General features: G+C 35.7%; 1 protein-coding gene across 1 annotated transcript; it reads right to left on the bottom strand.

Annotated features, from left to right (window-relative positions):
- Window positions 1-13,792: 13,792 nt before the first annotated feature.
- Window positions 13,793-16,611, bottom strand: LOC107743026 (butyrophilin subfamily 1 member A1-like). The gene is made up of 3 exons (XM_016556138.1): window positions 16,501-16,611; window positions 15,825-16,130; window positions 13,793-14,525 (listed from the first exon to the last, which is right to left on the bottom strand). Exons 1-3 carry the CDS (start codon window positions 16,553-16,555, stop codon window positions 14,146-14,148), a joined length of 741 nt encoding a protein of 246 aa, XP_016411624.1. The 5' UTR covers window positions 16,556-16,611; the 3' UTR covers window positions 13,793-14,145.
- Between the last annotated feature and the right edge of the window lie 945 nt (window positions 16,612-17,556).

Genomic DNA, 17,556 nt, shown 5'->3' with positions numbered 1-17,556 from the left:
TGACGTTGTTTCTGTTTCAGAAGTGGCTTGGTATTCCTTTTCCTGAAGAAGTCTGAGCGTGGTGCCTCTTGATGCACTGACTCCAGCTTCAGTCCACTCCTTGTGAAGTTCTCCCAAGTGTTTGAATCGGCTTTGCTTGACAGTATTCTCAAGCTTGCGGTCATCCCTGTTGCTTGTGCACCTTTTCCTACCCAATTTCTTCCTTCCAGTCAACTTTGCATTTAATTTGCTTTGATACAGCACTCTGTGAACAGCCACCCCTTTCAGTAATGACCTTCTGTGACTTACCCTCTTTGTGGAGGGTGTCAATAATTGTCTTCTGGACCATTGCCAAGTCAGCAGTCTTCCCCATTATTGTGGTTTCAAAGAACAAGAGATACCTGGAATTTATACTGTAGGGATGGTCATTTAATGAAACTCTAATGTAAATATTCTAATATTTTGAGAGACTGGATTTTTTACTTTCATGAGCTGTAAGGTCCAATCATCAAAATTAAAAAAAAAAAAACCTTTGAAATGTTTTAATTTACATGTAATGAATCTAGAATATTTGAAAGTTTCACTTTTTGAAATAAGTTACAAAAACAGGACAGAAAATAGCTTATTACTTCTAAATTATGATGTTTTTGACATAAAAAATCTTGATAACATTATAAGTGGACCTCAGAGAACAGTAGAAAAAAAGGCAGTTCATGACCCCTTTAACAAACTAAAAGACGTAGAATGATATTTGTATATGTATGGAATTAAAAAAGTAGATTGTACTGCACGTTAGCTTGCTTATTTTACTCAAGAGCAAGATATATTTAAGTCATTTTATTACACGGCTCTGCGGAATACTCTATTCTGATTGGTCAGTCACCAAATTCCGAGGTATGTCATTCCCCAATAACAACCTGTAAAAACTAATAACACAGGCTCATCCGGGTAACTGCAGTCAGCGCTATTCACTTGCTGGGAAAAAATTTTCTTCGTGGAAGCTTTGCGTTTGGGTGGCTAATAAAATATTAAAACTTAAATCAATATTCTCTGTACACATATTTAATTATGTCATCCCGGTATTGCGGACTCACTCTCTCATATTTCGCGTCGGGCTGCTGATAAGCCTGTTAGGCTTTTTTTCTGCAATAACAACCAGCTGGATGTACATTATCCCTTACATATCATACTAACAATAAACTATGCTTCTAACCACAGGTTGAGAGCTGTAGATCCATCCATATTTTTGTGATATTCTTTGCAAATGTTCGTTTCAACTATGGATTCAGGAACCACCAAATTGTTGAACGATGTTGGTAACAACAACTGTTGGCAAGTGATGCTTTTGGGAAACACACTCCTGATTGGGATATTAATGTAAATGTTAAATTCACACACTCACAGTCACTTGATATTCTGTGAGAGTCTCGCTTCATGAATCAAACATGAGTTTGAAAGTACCAGGCTCTCTGAAATGGTAGATAGTGGTTTTGTTGTGAGGATTGAATCGGCCTTTGTGGATCATCACAAACCTGGTCTCGTCAGCTTGGCTGTAATCATGAAAGGCTTAGAGACAGCAGGGCTGCTATTAGTAGTGCAGCTATGGCAAGGTTTAAGTACATAGCCTGTAGATGTATGGATTAGCACAGCTGAATGCTACAGGAATAGCAACCAACCCTGTGGATGGATTTGATTTGAAACTCAAACGAGTATACAACACTGCACTGTAAATCTGCCAGTGTTATCTCCTTCTTCCCCACATGAATAATCATGAGATGTTATCACATTACCTTTGGCAGCAGAGATATCTGCTACAATGTTGGCTTTGAATCTTGACTTTCACAGGCTGTCCTTCACTGCCAGCTTTCTCCATGTTGTTTATCCTGGATATTTCAGAGCAACCTTTCCCTCTGGAGGTCAAACAGCAATGTATGTCTCACATCTGGTGGTGTACTCAGGGAAATGTGCTGAATAATCCAGTGAATATTACTGTGTGTATAATAGAATATCATATAAAAGAAGTGCAGCTTTAGAAGATTGTGTTTCAGGCATGGTTAAATCATCTGTTCCAGGGTTTCATTTGAATATGCTTTCTCAGCTGTACATAACACATTTCAACAGTGTTGGGCTAGTTACTCAAAGAATGTAATATATTACTCATTACTAGTTACTCCTTTCAAAAGTAACATAGTTACTTTACTTATTACTTTCTGGCAACAGTAATTAGTTACACTACTAGTTACATTACTTTTTCTTCACGCCCCACAGAAGTTGTCACCATGTATCTTCCACATAAAATTATTCTAGAATGTTACTAACAACTTATTTCTGCCTCATCATAATATCACCATATTCCAAGCTTTCCTGCTGCACTGGGGACATCACATGCATGTGCGAGTCGTGAAAATTATGAAAATAAATCTAGGAATTATTTGATTGTTGGATTTTAAATCAGCGGGGTCGAGGCATCAAAAGTAACTAAGTAACTAAGCTGTTTTATGGATGGTAACTGTAATATTATTACTTAAATATTATTAGTAATTAGTTACACTACTAGTTACTTCAAAAAGTATACAGAAACTAAGTTACTAGTAACTACTACTGTGGCTTAGATTACCTCTTACTAAAAAGGAAATATTGTTTTGACAGTAAGAGCATTATGTAACTCAGGTGTACCAATTATGCTCTGTGCTTTCTTTGATTTGGGTTAGAGGTGAGTGCAATGATCCAGTTCCAGTGAACTGCCCTATTTTACCCCTATCTGTCTTAATGGCTTTGTTTAGTTCCCTCTCTATGGTGACCCTTGAGGATACATCAAAAAATAAGGCAAATGTAAGTAACAACACAACACTAAACACATGGAATACAATCAAAGTGTCATTCTGAGGAGTTCTTTTTACTGTGATGTTTTGTATAATTTCATTACAGGATGTGCAAGAAATCATTTTCCCTCCTCACGCTCAAACTATCAGGGCTGCGTTTCTCGATAACGATTGATCTTAGCACTTAAGAGCGTTTTCTACGAGTCATTTTACGATCGTTCGTAATTGTTTCACGTGCGTTTCCCAAAAAATGCACTTAACGCAATCGCACGTAGCCGTGCTTTAAGTGCTTACATTATTTATTTTATTCATTTTTTTTGTTCAGTCATTTAATTTAGATGTGTTTCTATTTTTCTGCCCTTTTTAATTATTTCGTTTATAAATTCATTTAAAAAAACAACAACAACAACAAAAACGAGTAATAAAGTGTACAATAAAGTACAATCATATCCTTATATCATAATCACATTGCACTTGAATAAAGTTAAAGGTGTAATCTGCCGATTGTCCTGCAGGTGACCACATAAATCTGTCTTCGATGCACTTAGAGCTTTACGATTACTCCAGGCACTCGTAGATCTACGATGATTTTCAAGTGCTACTTAAGTTAAGATGCTTTTGGGAAACAGACCGTAATATTAAGATCAGTCGTACGATCGTTTTTACGAACTTCTTAGGCTTACGAAGCTTTTGGGAAACGCAGACCTGGGCAGTAACTGCCACAGACACTAGAGGTTTACCATTTTTTAATTCTGTGTAACCCATTAAACTGGTATATTTGAAGTAAGATTTTATCAATTCGCTTTTGCAGTGCACACGAGTAAGTCAAATTTATCAAATAATATCACCATGTTAAGTTGCGTTGTGTGTTCTGGTTAGCTTTCTTTTATTTATTCCTTTAATTGTTTACATTAAAATTGAAAATGGAAGACTGGAAAGATTCACTGGCTTTATTCTGCACTTCCTTCAGGACCTACAGAGATTATAAACAAAACAAGATCCCTCAAAAACAAGAAAAATATTTAGGGATAACCTTCCAATAAGCAAAAAGAGCAATCGAGAGGAAAATAACCAACTATAACAGCCTTCCAACACAAACAGCTGGATGTCATTTCTTTAACATTGTGCACAATTGCAATATAGATTGACTCACATTATACAGTACAGTCAATTAGTCATTTGTATTGCTTTTAATTATAATATCAAGGTATTATTCAAGTCCTTATACATTATCAAATTAAAAGTATTTTTAATTTTTGCATTTATGTACATTAAATAAAAAATTCACATTCAACATCAAAAATTGATCCTGTCTCATTTCTTAAAGGATTTTCCTCCATGTTTCAACCACCTGACTTAAAGCAGCACTATGTAACTTTTTCTGTGTTCAAAATTTGCTAAATGTATATAATGAGCGAGTACATCATGAATTCATCTTCCAAACCGCGTTTTTGTCTTATCCCGAATCACTATGGTACACTTATAATAAGTACTTATATTTGGACTATTGTAGCCTGGTCGGGTCGTCACCGCTGCGGAGTAACACATACCTGCGTGAATCGCCATAGACATAAACTTAGAGAAGTAGCTCCGGTTGGAATGTTCTTCCGCGGGATGTGTGCAGTTCTGTTTATTAACCGCTAGAGCGCCAAAAGTTGCATAGTGCTGCTTTAATAGACTAATTTGAAGTAGACGTCACAAAGATGTTTGTGCCTTTGGATGTCAGAATCGGAATGCAAATAATTTTTTTATAGAATACTGTCGTCAAAGACGCCATTTGAAGCTAAACACAGATGTTTAAACAGACATACTATGGATGAAAACTGCTATGATTACTCTACTTTTAAAGCATAAATTTGATTTCAATAATAGGTCTACATAATATTCACATATGCTGTTCATAGGGGGACGTATTGTATTAGCCCTATAGTTATAGCATGAAATATTATTTAAACCTTTTACTATTAACATTTTACATAATAATTTATTTATTACATCTCACAATTCTGACATTTTTTTCTCGCAAATGCAAGTTTATATCTCCAAGTTCTGACTTTATAACGCAGTTTAACTCAACAATAGTGAGTTTGTCAGTTCTGAGGGGAAAAAAAGCCAGAAGTGTGGTATATAAACTCATATTCTGAGCTGAGGGGAAAAGAGAGAATGACGAGTTGTTTTTCCTTATCAGAATTGTGAGATACAATCTCATAATTGAGAGAATAAAGTCAGAATTTTGAAATATAAACTCAAATTTACTACTTGAAAACCGTCATTTTCTGCCACCAGATAGGCTCCGCCCACAACAAACGTCATCACTTTTTGCTCTATACTATCAATGCCCCATTTTCACAAGCTAATCAATTCCCAGTTGATACAGTAACAGTGTTGCCAAGTCTGTGGTCTTCCTGCGGAATTGGGCAACTTTTAGTAAAACCCCCACCACCCAGAATGCGATTTTGACAGATGTGGAACCCCAGAAAGGAGGTTCTGACCCCCCCATAACGTCAATTTGGAGTGATTTTGATTGCCCTTTCCCCCCGGAATGTGATTGAACGTTCACTGAAATATTGTGCTACTTTTTTTTGTGTACCAATTGGGATGGTTTTGTTATGCAGAACTGGCAACCCTGTACAGTGAGGTCTATTACATTTATTTTTATCATCGGATATCCTGATTTACTTGAAAATGCATCATGTTGCAAAATTATGTAACAATGAGTTTCAATGTTGCATGTTGACTTTTCTTCCTGCTTTTTTTTTTTTTTTTTTTCGTCTTTAGGTATTTAGGGCAAGGCATGCATGCAAACACAAAACATTTCGATTTTTTTTTTGTGTTGTTTAAATCACATTTCAAAAGAACAGGTTTCATGAACTCTATATTACTGTTGTACATAAAAACATTTGGCTCTTCGCTAACTATACTTAGTCAATAATTTGATAAAAGGTTAACAGTCAGTGTCCAATAGTGACTTGTTGAAAAATACATAATACTATAGGTCAGTAAAATCTACATTTGTATTGCTCCCTTAAAACATGCTCTCACTACCGAACACAAATATACACACACCACGAGAAACTCACCTGCATACAATGGGGTTTAATGGCATCATAACAGACCCTTCCTTTGTAGGACCAAATGTGTAAGATTTGCGTCACTGTCAACACAGCGTAGTCAACCATACTGACATTGTGTTTGGGTTTGAGCGGCCATGTGGTTATGATGTGTTTGCTGGTTTAATGTGCCGTATTAATGGGCTACAATGCCAGCAATGACGTTAACCACTAAACCCAGAGAGGGTCACACGACTAAGTTTAAAATCTGCATGGAAGCACTAAATGAACATAGTAAGGTGGCCTTGTCAGTTGAAGTGTATCAGCACAGATGTGTGCCGATCAATATGGGAGGGAAAAGTAAACCTGTTCACCCGACAGACAATGTTTGTTGCCTCGTCTTGATAGAATGAAGAGGAAATATGTGAAGCAAACAAAGAGAAAGCTTTTTCATGATAAATTAATATTTAATAACATAGTGGCAAGTTCTAGACGTCGTGTCTGTTTCAGGGCAGCCAGAATAATTTGTTCTCATCGATTGTTTGATCAAAAAGGAAAACAGGGAAGTGCTCTGAAACAAAAGAATGTCATTCTTGGACAAGAACGGTATAGATTCATCTGTTTAACCCTTTCTTGCAGGGCATATTAAGATTATCGCCACAGTACAAAAATATATATATATTTTTGAAGATTATTAGAGTGTTACACATTGAAAAAAATAAATGGTGAAAAAATGGCAATTACTCAATTGACTGCTTGTAAATTTCACAATGTTTTACAAAGAATGGAATTTTGAAGTTCACTGAAATATTTTACTCCAATCATTTTTATTAAAATTGTTTCCTTTTTTTTAACAAAACACTCCAGTTTATTATTATTATTATTATTATTTTTGTGTATTTAATTAAATATATTTGGCATATGTAAACTGTTTTTTTTTAAATATATATTTAAACAGAATGAATGAATGAATGAATGAATAACATTTCTTTAGTATGACTATAAAATTATAAATTGTGTCAGTTTATAAAATTCAAGATTCAGCATTCAAAATTCAAGATTCTGAACTATTTCTGTCTTGAAGCAATTGTATAGTCAGAATGTCTTGCTTTCATTGAAGCACAACATGCTCTCTGGCTCATTCTCAAATCATGCTGGAGAACATGGATCTGAATGTCCATATGTGTGCAAATAAACCAGGCAGATCTAAAAAGCGCAAAGTTTTCAAATCATTTGTATGCGAGAGCCCATGTTCCTGAACAGAATGATCAAGTGATATCTATCACAAAGGGTTACCTCAGCCCCCACAATCCCTTGCACGGGTAATTGCTGTATTGCATTTGGGAGGTATTGCAGTGATGCTAGACGCTTCTATAAATGGAGGGAAAGGGGACCAACCTGGATCAGAAAGGTCTGCAGAGACAGGCTTTTTTAATAGCACATTGTTGCCAGTGATTTACAGGTCAGCAGGGCGCGAGTTTGCTACATAAAAGCCCAGGAACAATTTGTCATTTTTGCTGCTGTAGTAGCTTGGATGGAAAAATCTTATTACTTAAAAAAAAAAGTTATTTATTGTCTCTTATGTTGCTCACTGTGCCATTTAAACTGAGCTTTTTAAATCTATAGCATTATATTTGATGCATATTTGTTTTTAAATGCTCATTTTTCATCAGAATGTAGGCACATTTGCATTTCCCCATTCACATTTTCATGGGAATTATATCAAATTCTACCTCATTTTTGCTTTTACTGAAATTGAAAGATGCTTTTACTGTTTGTTTAAAACGATCTATTTAGTTCAACTCCATTACACTATGATTCTCTCCATTCAAATACAATTTTTTACTACTACTAATAATAATTCCTGAATTTTTTCAGGTATGTATGGCACCATTGATGCCACTTGCATTTAACTGTGTGTGTACTGCTCCGAAAGCATCATGAGCCAAAGGCTTTGTCAGGAAATCCACTGAGTCTCTTGAGATGTGCTGTGGTGTTTCTAAGAGCTTCGGCACAGATTCTGCTATGAATACAAATGACTTTTCAAATTCATACAGCAAGAATACAAACCACTTCAGTAGCCGAGTGTAATTGTACAGGGGTCATGAGTAAATGCTAATGCAATATAGAAGAACAGAGAAAATCACTCTCGAGTGTGAGCTGACAATTAAAAGGAGTGCAAATCCAAGCATTTCAACAGAGCTTTATATCCCAGTGGTCCAAGCTAGATTCATGCTCCTCATGAAAGATCAGAGGTTTGATTGGGACAGAAATCCTTATATCAAAGTGTAATGCATTCGAAACAAACACTGCTCCCCATACTGAGTGCTTGTTATGCAATAGCATTTTTTTTTTTTGCTCATGTGAACTGTATTAAATTAAATTAAAATATATACCAAGGCAAGTGCATTACACACTGAGCACACGTCCATTCTTGTAGTCTCCATTGATTAATAGACAGGACTCATACATGGGCTTTTGTTTTATTTCCCAAGCCCAAACACTTCTATGCATGTTCAAAATCAGGACATCTTGCATTGTTGGCACCAAACGTGCTGTGAATCATACAGAGCTCATCCACTGAACTTCTCACAACGCTTTTCATCTGGGCTCTCAGAGAGAGAGAGAGAGAGAGAGAGGATGGACGCGTGGAACACAGAGGTGTTTCCTCACAGAATAATTATTGATGCAAGCAGTGGTTTTAATGATGGGATTGTAAGGACAGACAGTCAAAGATAGTTCACCACCATCCTTAATGGGCTTTTAGCATTGCCGGTGGTGTTGACTTTTACCACCTTATGCAATTGGGTAAACAGAGTATAATAGCCTTTCTAGCCTTTACACATGATCGATTTCAATATGAATACAGGCAATTTAACCCCTAAAACTCTATAGTGTTCTACATATCATCCAGACATCAAAGGTTTGTACACTGCCGTCCAAAAGAAGAAATTAATATTCTGCAAGGGCACATTGAATTGGTCAAAAGTGACAGTAAGGATATCTATGATGTTACAAAATATTTATATTTTAAATAAATGCAGTTCTTTTTAACTTTCTATGCATGCAATAATTCAGGAAAATAATACCATGAAATATATATAAAAAAAAAAAAATCTTGAGTATCAAATCATCATGTCAGAACGATTTCTGAAGGATCATGTGACACTGAAGACTGGAGGGATGATGATGAAAATTCAGCTTTGACATCACAGAAATAAATTACATTTTAAAATATATTGCAGTAGAAAATGGTTGTTTTAAATTATAATAATATTTCACAAATTTTCTGTTTTTACTGTATTTTTATTCATATAAATGCAGCCTTGCTGAGCATAAAGGACTTCTTTTAAAACATTTAAAAAATGACTTTGAACAATAATAATAATATGGTATAGAGCTGATTTTACTTTGGATTGGAAAACAAGTGGTGACTCAAAATATTACCAGACTTGCTTGTTGTGCAAAATTAAATATAAATATCATTATAATAAAACATTCAAGTTATTCAAATTAACATGAACTCATCAAGCTTAACAATATAAAGATACTAAACAGTGCAACATTGATCATTTGAGGTTTTGAATCTTGAATTTTGATGGTCTCCCTGCTCTCGGTAGCTTATATTTTACTGCAAGTGAGGCTGAAATAAGGATTGTGTGGGGGTTGCCATTTTTTCTTTTACTTTACACAGTTCTGTTCATAGTTTTTAGATTTAGGGCATGAAAACTGAAACTTTAATGGTCACGTTTTCTATAGTAACACTGAGATGAGTCAGATTTGCTGAGACATTATAGATGCAGCTCTGACCAGTTAATCAAACACTGCTGTGTGGACCAGAGTTGGGTCAGGAAAAAAAAAAAAAAAACCTACATGGGCTCTACTTCTTGAAACTGAATAACAGAGGTAGAGCCCTCCAGCAGACTAAGTGCAAATTTTCTCTGCTTTTAACTGCCAAGGCATTTATGTGCATTTTTATATAATACCAACCAGTTTAAGTTGATGAAACTTGACTCGCGCGGAGATTTCACATCTAGAAATATGTGTGAGTTGCCCTCTGGGTGTTCAGGCTGAATGGACCCAAATTCATTCAGAGGTGTGAGAAGACCTTCAGCACATTTTCAAACACGTACAAAAGAAATCGCAATTGTTAGATACTCACAAACAGCCATCAGACTGTGTTGGTTGTTCTTGTTAAATAATATTTCACAGCAGACAATGCACTGCAGATTTTTTCAAACGCATCTTTGGCTAATTAGACTGCATTTGGAATGAAATAACTGGAGCTAATCAGCTGCTGTTGTGTAGCAGGCATTCAGAAATGTTTCCTTGCGAGCGAGAAGCATTGTAAACCTGAGTTCACCATGGCAACAGTGGCTCTGGTGGCAGAAGCTCAGGTGTGTGTGACTGTGTGATACTGGGCTTTGAGAACAATCAATGAAACTCAAACCTCTAACCTACTGACAAAACAGACAATAGTCAATTTGATATGCTTATTTTCACTATATTTACATATCTTTTATTAATAAGAAAGACCCAACTCTCTTCATTCTTTATAAGCTTGAGAGCAAATGAGTCTGTCAAATTATTCCCAAAGGAATATAGACTTCTTGTATTTTGTCTTGTTTCGTTGGCAGTTTTTATTTAATTGTATTTGTTTAAAGGGGTGGTTCATTGCGATTTCACTTTTTTAATGTTTGTTAGTGTGTAATGTTGCTGTTTGAGCATAAACAATATCTGCAAAGTTACGAAGCTGAAAGTTCAATGCAAACGCAGATATCGTCTTTTAAAATTCTGGCAGTTTAATGCCTACAAAAACGGCTGGTAGGGACTACAACACGTTACTTCCTGGGTTCGTGACATCACAAACCCAGATAAACCCCACCCTCGGGAAAAGGCAGCAAAGGGGGCGAGGCCATGCTGCGCTGCTTTAGAGAAAATCACAACACACTGGGCTAGCTAACCAATCAGAGCCCATCGCCTATATCTGAGGGAGGGGCTTCATAAAGGAAGGAAATGATCAGCCCGTTTCTCTGAGAAGGGACAGAGACGTGTGGAATAAAGGTAAATTATGTGAAAAATAATGTGTTTTTTTTTTTAAAACGAAGCATTAACACATGTTAGACTGCACCCCATAAACACAATCAAGCCTAGAAAAAACCCAGTGAACCACCCCTTTAAAGCAACTGCGTGTAGTTTTGTGTATTTTGGCGACTTTGGTGCCCCCTACAGTCAAGTGAGTGAAATTCACTGTCGTAATTTCAGTGGATAACAATACGCGTGCTTTTGTTGCTGCCGTAAAATTTCTTACCCACTTCATAAACCCAAACATAAACCCGTTTGAGATGAAGCATGGGAAAGAAACAGAAGCTATTTGACTCATTAGAAGTCAGTGTAGCATATCAGACTGATTTTGAGACTCATATTTCAAGGTGAAATATTCACATGCAGTTACTCTGACCATCTTCTTCTTGATATAAATCTACTATCCGTAACATAAGCTCCAGCTCTGATGAAATTAAATCTAACCTTAATGCTACAGTGAAGATGGTTCACGTGGAAACCTGTGACTGCTGTTTCTGTCTGCTTTATTGAGCTACATTATGTGTTAACACGTAGTAATAGAAAGATCATTACAATGAATGGATAATGGGGGTTATTGGATAAATCAATATGGTGTCATTCAATTGTGTATAAAAGAGATGTCTGTGGTAGCTGCTTTACAAAGACATCTGCGGTTTCTTATAAGCCTGAAAACATTGTTTTAATACTTGTTTAAGTATTGAATCATCATTAAACTGTATAGAGACATCTATCCTATGGGTTCAGTCATTCTCAACTGGTGTAAAGTGATTATCGTGTTATAATCAATAATAATTCTAAATTACATTATGTGACGAGAGGGGCGGGGCCGAGAGCCGGTTCCCGCCTCCTTCCATAGTTCCAGCACCACCGCCTCGGGCAGCCACCGGCGGTCTCTCCACTTGTTCCTGCTGCCCGATCTCCTCAGCACCGCGATCCCCCTCAGCAGCGAGGGCTCTCTGACAGCGTGTCCCTCCTTCCTCCCGGGTTTCGGCACCAATGTAACAATGTTCGTAGTCACGGGAAGAAGGAGGCGGGAACCGGCGGACATTTAAATAAACTTTAATAATAAAATAAACACAAAATAGCGCGACAGCCCCTCGCGGACGACTGTCGCGCACAAACGAAACCAAAACACAAAATAAACTCCAGGCCTGGTCCTCTCTCGTCTTTCACTGTTGTCACTCCTACTTTTATCCTTCCGGAGCTCCTCCGTGAGCCTCGAGACCGGTGAGTGGCGCAGGTGTCGCGCATTAGCAATTCCTCCCCCGGCCTCGCTCCGTTCCCACGGCTCTCGGCCCCGCCCCTCTCGTCACACATTAATTTTAGTCCACAGATTTGGTTGGCTGAGCTTCTTTTCAAAGGCTGATATAGTCCTACCTGTGTTTGTGTGTTTCAGACAGACATACAGTCATTTAATCATTCACACAACTGATCTGTAAAAAAATAAAAACACCACTATGTAGCTCAGAGAGAAACTATTTTCGTTGATGGAACAACTGGCAGTGTCTTAATGTAAGTTATTCAATATTAACCTTTTTAGTGGTTTTAACAAGCCACCAATAGAAGGCGACAAATTACCAGTAGAGACCAGGGACCATTAAAGTTTCCATTAAAACCAATACAATTCCCATTATAACCAGTAAAACCATTACACATTCTGTGATGGTTTCTATTTTTTTTTCCCCCAGCAGGGAATTAATTTCAAAGGTTGTTGAAATACTGTGTAAAATGAAACACACTCTTGAAACACATTTGTAAACACACTCACGTCCAACACACTGAATGTGTGTCATTTTCTTGTATTGTCAAACAGGACTCAGAATACAGAATAACCCAGTGCTGTTTTACACAAGGGTGTTAAATCCAGTACCAAAGCAGAAGTGGCAAATGTTAGCCAGATTTGGCCCAAATTGGTTGCTACACAAAAGAGTTCAATTATGTTTTATGCAAGCATGTACAATATCTAACACATTAGGTATTATTTCACTTTGCAGGCTGATTAAAATGTTTGATCAGTATTGGGAGGAGAAACCCCTTCTCATATTTTCGTTTTTGACATAAAAATCCAGAACAATAATACGTTTGGTACTGTGTTGGTTCATGACTCGGTTTTCAATGTAAAATCTGAATCCTTGTGCAAAATAGTTGAGAACCACTCTGTCAGACTCAGTGATGTATTTAGTGTAGTGTGAGTTTGACACCTAGTGGGTCCAAGTAGAACGGCATGAAACTTCTGAGGGGGGGATTTTTTATATATATTTGCATAAATGGATCAGTGAAAATCACAAAAAGACTTGAATAGTCAGATTTAGTTAGTGCACATGTATAAACAGTGTTTGTTTGTTTATTTATTTATTTTTTCAGGCAAAATAATAATAATAATAATAATAATAATTGGTCTTGATGGGAACAAAAGCATAAACAAAATAATTTTATTAGCAGCAGTTTTTTTTTTAAATGGGACAAATCTTAAGTGCACATACTCAACTCAGTCACTCAAAAAAAAAGAAAAAAAAAGAAAAATCAATTGTATTGCTAAACAGCAAAGCATAAGAACTGATGCTTGAAAGTGAATATTTTTTTTGTTTGTTACCTGAAAGCTAACAAAGGAAAGGAAACATTTCTCATTTTCATTTATTGATGTATTAAACAACTGAAACTAAAATAAAAATGAATAAAACTATATAGACATTAAAAACAATAAAATGACAAAAACAAAATGACGTTAAAAAAACAGACTTGAACAAAAATGAAAACACAAAATATTCAAACTATTTTATAAAAACTATAACTGTATCTCAATGACACTAAAATGACTACACTTTTCACCATTTTTACTGTATATTCAGTGTAGTCTTTCAATTAATTTGAGATCATACGTTATTTTGCATAAAGAATGGGAACAAATACATTTTCAAAATGCTGTTTGAAATAGTTTGGGTTTTTCATGTGAGCGTTTTCTTAAATAAATCAAGTCATGACTTGAAGTTGCGGGTCAAATGTCAGTTCGCTGCCATATCCAGTGGCCATGTCTTCAGGGATCCCCTGGTCTTTAATTACAGCCAGACTACCACATGGCAGGCAAAAGGTCTGACACTATATTGATTAGATGATCAGTTTATCTGGTGAATTCCATTTATGAAACTCCACCAGATCTTTGGTTTTGTCATCCGGTCTTGTGAGAGTTGGATTGAGTTGGTATGTAAAGATTATAAAGACAAACAGGCTCTCAATGAAAACATCAGGCTAAGAAGGATAAGAGTCCATGATAAACAATGTTGTGTGCTGATCCTGCTAACAGGACTGAACTCAGCTTGATCTGCCACTTCGAACTCTTGATCACTGTATCGTCCGTGTTTGAGTGACCACAGTGAGCAGTTATATCTCTTTTGATTGTCCTGGATGTTGAGGACACTTGTGACGTTGAACGTTCCGTCAGAGTTCACCAGGCTTGTGCTTGTAGAGTTGGAAGTCAGGTTCTTGTCATAATGATACCAGTTTATTATGGCCTCTGGGTACACACCATTGAAGCTGCACTGCATTTCTTTGGGTCCAGCCATCTGGTTGGAGAATTCTCCGGTGCATTGTCCTGCGTAAATACAGTTACAAACACCAGGTATGAGAGTGAATGATGTACTGTGTGCAGATCTATACATTTATTCAAAAATATATTCACACAAACAATGACTTGAATAAATGATTTTAAGTCAATACAATTCCGTTTGATATTTTAGATATTTGCATGATAATGTGACTATATTTGTGGAGTCAGGATGGTGTAACCAAATTCTGTAATAAAGAATGATTGAAAAATGATTATAGAAAAAATCTCAGAAAATGCTGAAAATGTTAGAAAAAGAAAACTTAGTATTGTTAAAATAAGTGAGTTTTTTTTTTTTTTTTCACCATATGACGGTGGAAGGAGGAATCCATTGTTTTTGTCATACAACACAAAAACAATATTGTTCTTTTCTTGGACACTTAATTGCATATTAATTTCTATTAAATCAAAATGTGCTATATTTTACATAACCATTAAATGCAGTTAGTTGAACGTAATAGTGCGCTTTTGACCCACTTAAGTACATCCTAATGTTTAATTTCATAATTACTTCTATTTTCATTTAAATATGGTTACTACTACCGAATGTTATTACAAGCATTTATGCTTGACTAAAAAGTCTATTCATTCAATTTCTATTGAAACTTGCAGGTCATGTACCTAAATATAGTTGCAATGCAATTATACATTTGAAGTGATGAAGTTGAAATTTAGCACATTGAAAATATATTGATTTTAAATGTAATATAAAATAACACACTACAGTTACAATTATAATTAGGTACTTTTAAGATATGAAGTACACTACAAGTGCACATTCAATACAATGTGCACTTCTTTTTCACAAGGGTATCAGATTCTCACATTTTAAATGTAAAACAAAATTCTTCAGGAATAGTTATTATACAAACAGGTTTATGATGAAGGAAAACAATTTAAAAAAAAACTTGTCTAATACACTATGCAAATAAAATGTTTATTTATTTATTTGTTTATTTATTTGTTTGTTTGTTTATTTATTTATTTTAACTTGATAGCTGCACCTACACTATAAAATTAAAATTTCTGAATAACACAGTATGAAATATTTTCAAAATGAACTATACTACATAAGTAGTTGACATACATTCTAAACTAAAATAATAATAATAATAATAATAATAATAATAATAATAAAAAGTTAAAGTAAAAAAAAACAGTTTATCATGTGGATGCAGTGTTTTCTACTTATTGATTGATTGATTCATACATTTAATCATTCATTTATTCATTAAAATATGCTTCATGCTTACAGCTTTGGACTGCTAAATGGGTGGATGTACTGACCTATAGACACGTCGATTTTTTCTTTTCCATGTCCAGAGTCTGTCCTTATACAACAAAAGTATGTGCCCATGTTTGCTGGTGTGGGATTTGAGATGGTTAATGTCAGTGCTCCACCTGTGTAGTTGCACTCAAATCCTGGAGGGTTATTGCTGGATGTTGAAACACATTCGAAATCTTTATCGTCTTGTTTTTTCCAGTACGCTTTAACAAAGTTCAACGGCATTGATGAGCTGACGCCGCATTGCAAGACAGTCCTCTCATTGCAATTCACTGTCTGGTGTTTAAAAGCACGCATCTCTATTTCACCTGCATGCATCAGAAAGCAATATTAGCATATGCTGATGCATTTGTATGCATACTGTATTTGAAAGATAATTTCATTAAATCCAAATAAGCTTTACAGATCTTTAAGGGTTTAAAGTACATTTTTCATATTTATTCAACGAACCATAAACAATTATTGCATGTTATGTATACACATGTTAAGAAATAAAAGCAGTTGAATGTGAGAGGATGTTTCTTTTTTGCTGTGCATATGACATACAATGGGATACAAAATCAAAATCCTTTCTCAACTCTAAAACTTCATTTTGAGGGTTAAAGGTCTGGAAAATCAAAGACATTCAAGACTTTTCAAGTAAAAACGCCAAACCATTAGTTAGCCTACATTACTTACCTTTGCTATAGTCTGATGTCAAGAGAATAATTAAAAATGGCATAAGGACTAACATCTTCCCTTTTAGAATAGAGCTGGAAGCTGTTAGATGCGTGCTGTGTGGAAGAAGAAAGTGATCGTGAAAGTGAAGAATAAAGTGTTCTCGGTCTCTGACTATGAATAGAGGAATTTTCTCCAAGCTGACAGCATGTAGGTGCTTGCCCTCTGTAACTATGGCAGGTTTAGTTCCTCCTTCTTTTCTATCTTCTTTTACTAAACAATGTCAGGCTATCTCTCTTTGGCTTAATGGGGATTTCAAGATTTCTAAAGTGCCCATTCTTTCTCTTATCAAGAGATTCTGTCAAACATCCAACACCTTCTTTAATTTCCTTATATCTGGAATGTTCCTGCATTTACAATAATACGATTTTTACTTTGCGAAAGGCAAAAGGACACTCTCCCGGGAAATTGATTGGGCTCAAAACAAAAACTCAACAGCAGGTCCAAGCTGAATTCTTGGAACTCTTCCACAAAATTGTCTTGGCTTTTGAGTTTGCATGTTTTTGAATATTACTTTGGCAGATGTTTTAAGACTGCATGTACACTGGAATGGTACCATTTTAGATTAGGGAACACTTATGCACTCTTAACTAACAGTTTTCCCTCAAAAACTCCCCATTTGCTGTTTATTGATAGTAAGTACGGTAGTTGTTGTAGTTGTTACTGTATGTTCAGGCATTGGGTATATATGGTCATGCATTAATATGTGCTTTATAAGTACTAATAAACAGCCAATATGCTAGTAAAATGCATTCGAATAAGCAGCTAGTTAATAGTGAATAGTGTTCCCTAAAGTGTTACACATATTTCAGACAGACATGGGTGCTGTATTGGCGTGCTGAGGCAATGCAGGACATAATGCTGGGGAGTGGCTGAAGAGCCTTGATACAATGTTTTGACATTCAGTGGTTCATTTCAGGTCTTCATATCTACAGAACTGGAGCATGTATCAATATGACTGAATAAAGTGTTGTTTACATATCGGGGAGTGATATCATCACGTCCGTAGGGGTTTAT

The sequence above is a fragment of the Sinocyclocheilus rhinocerous genome, unplaced genomic scaffold (assembly GCF_001515625.1).
Source record: "Sinocyclocheilus rhinocerous isolate Xijiao unplaced genomic scaffold, SAMN03320098_v1.1 scaffold647, whole genome shotgun sequence".
Lineage (NCBI taxonomy): Eukaryota > Metazoa > Chordata > Actinopteri > Cypriniformes > Cyprinidae > Sinocyclocheilus > Sinocyclocheilus rhinocerous.
The sequence above is the reverse complement of the archived record's forward strand: the minus strand, read 5'-3'. Positions and strand labels throughout refer to the sequence as shown.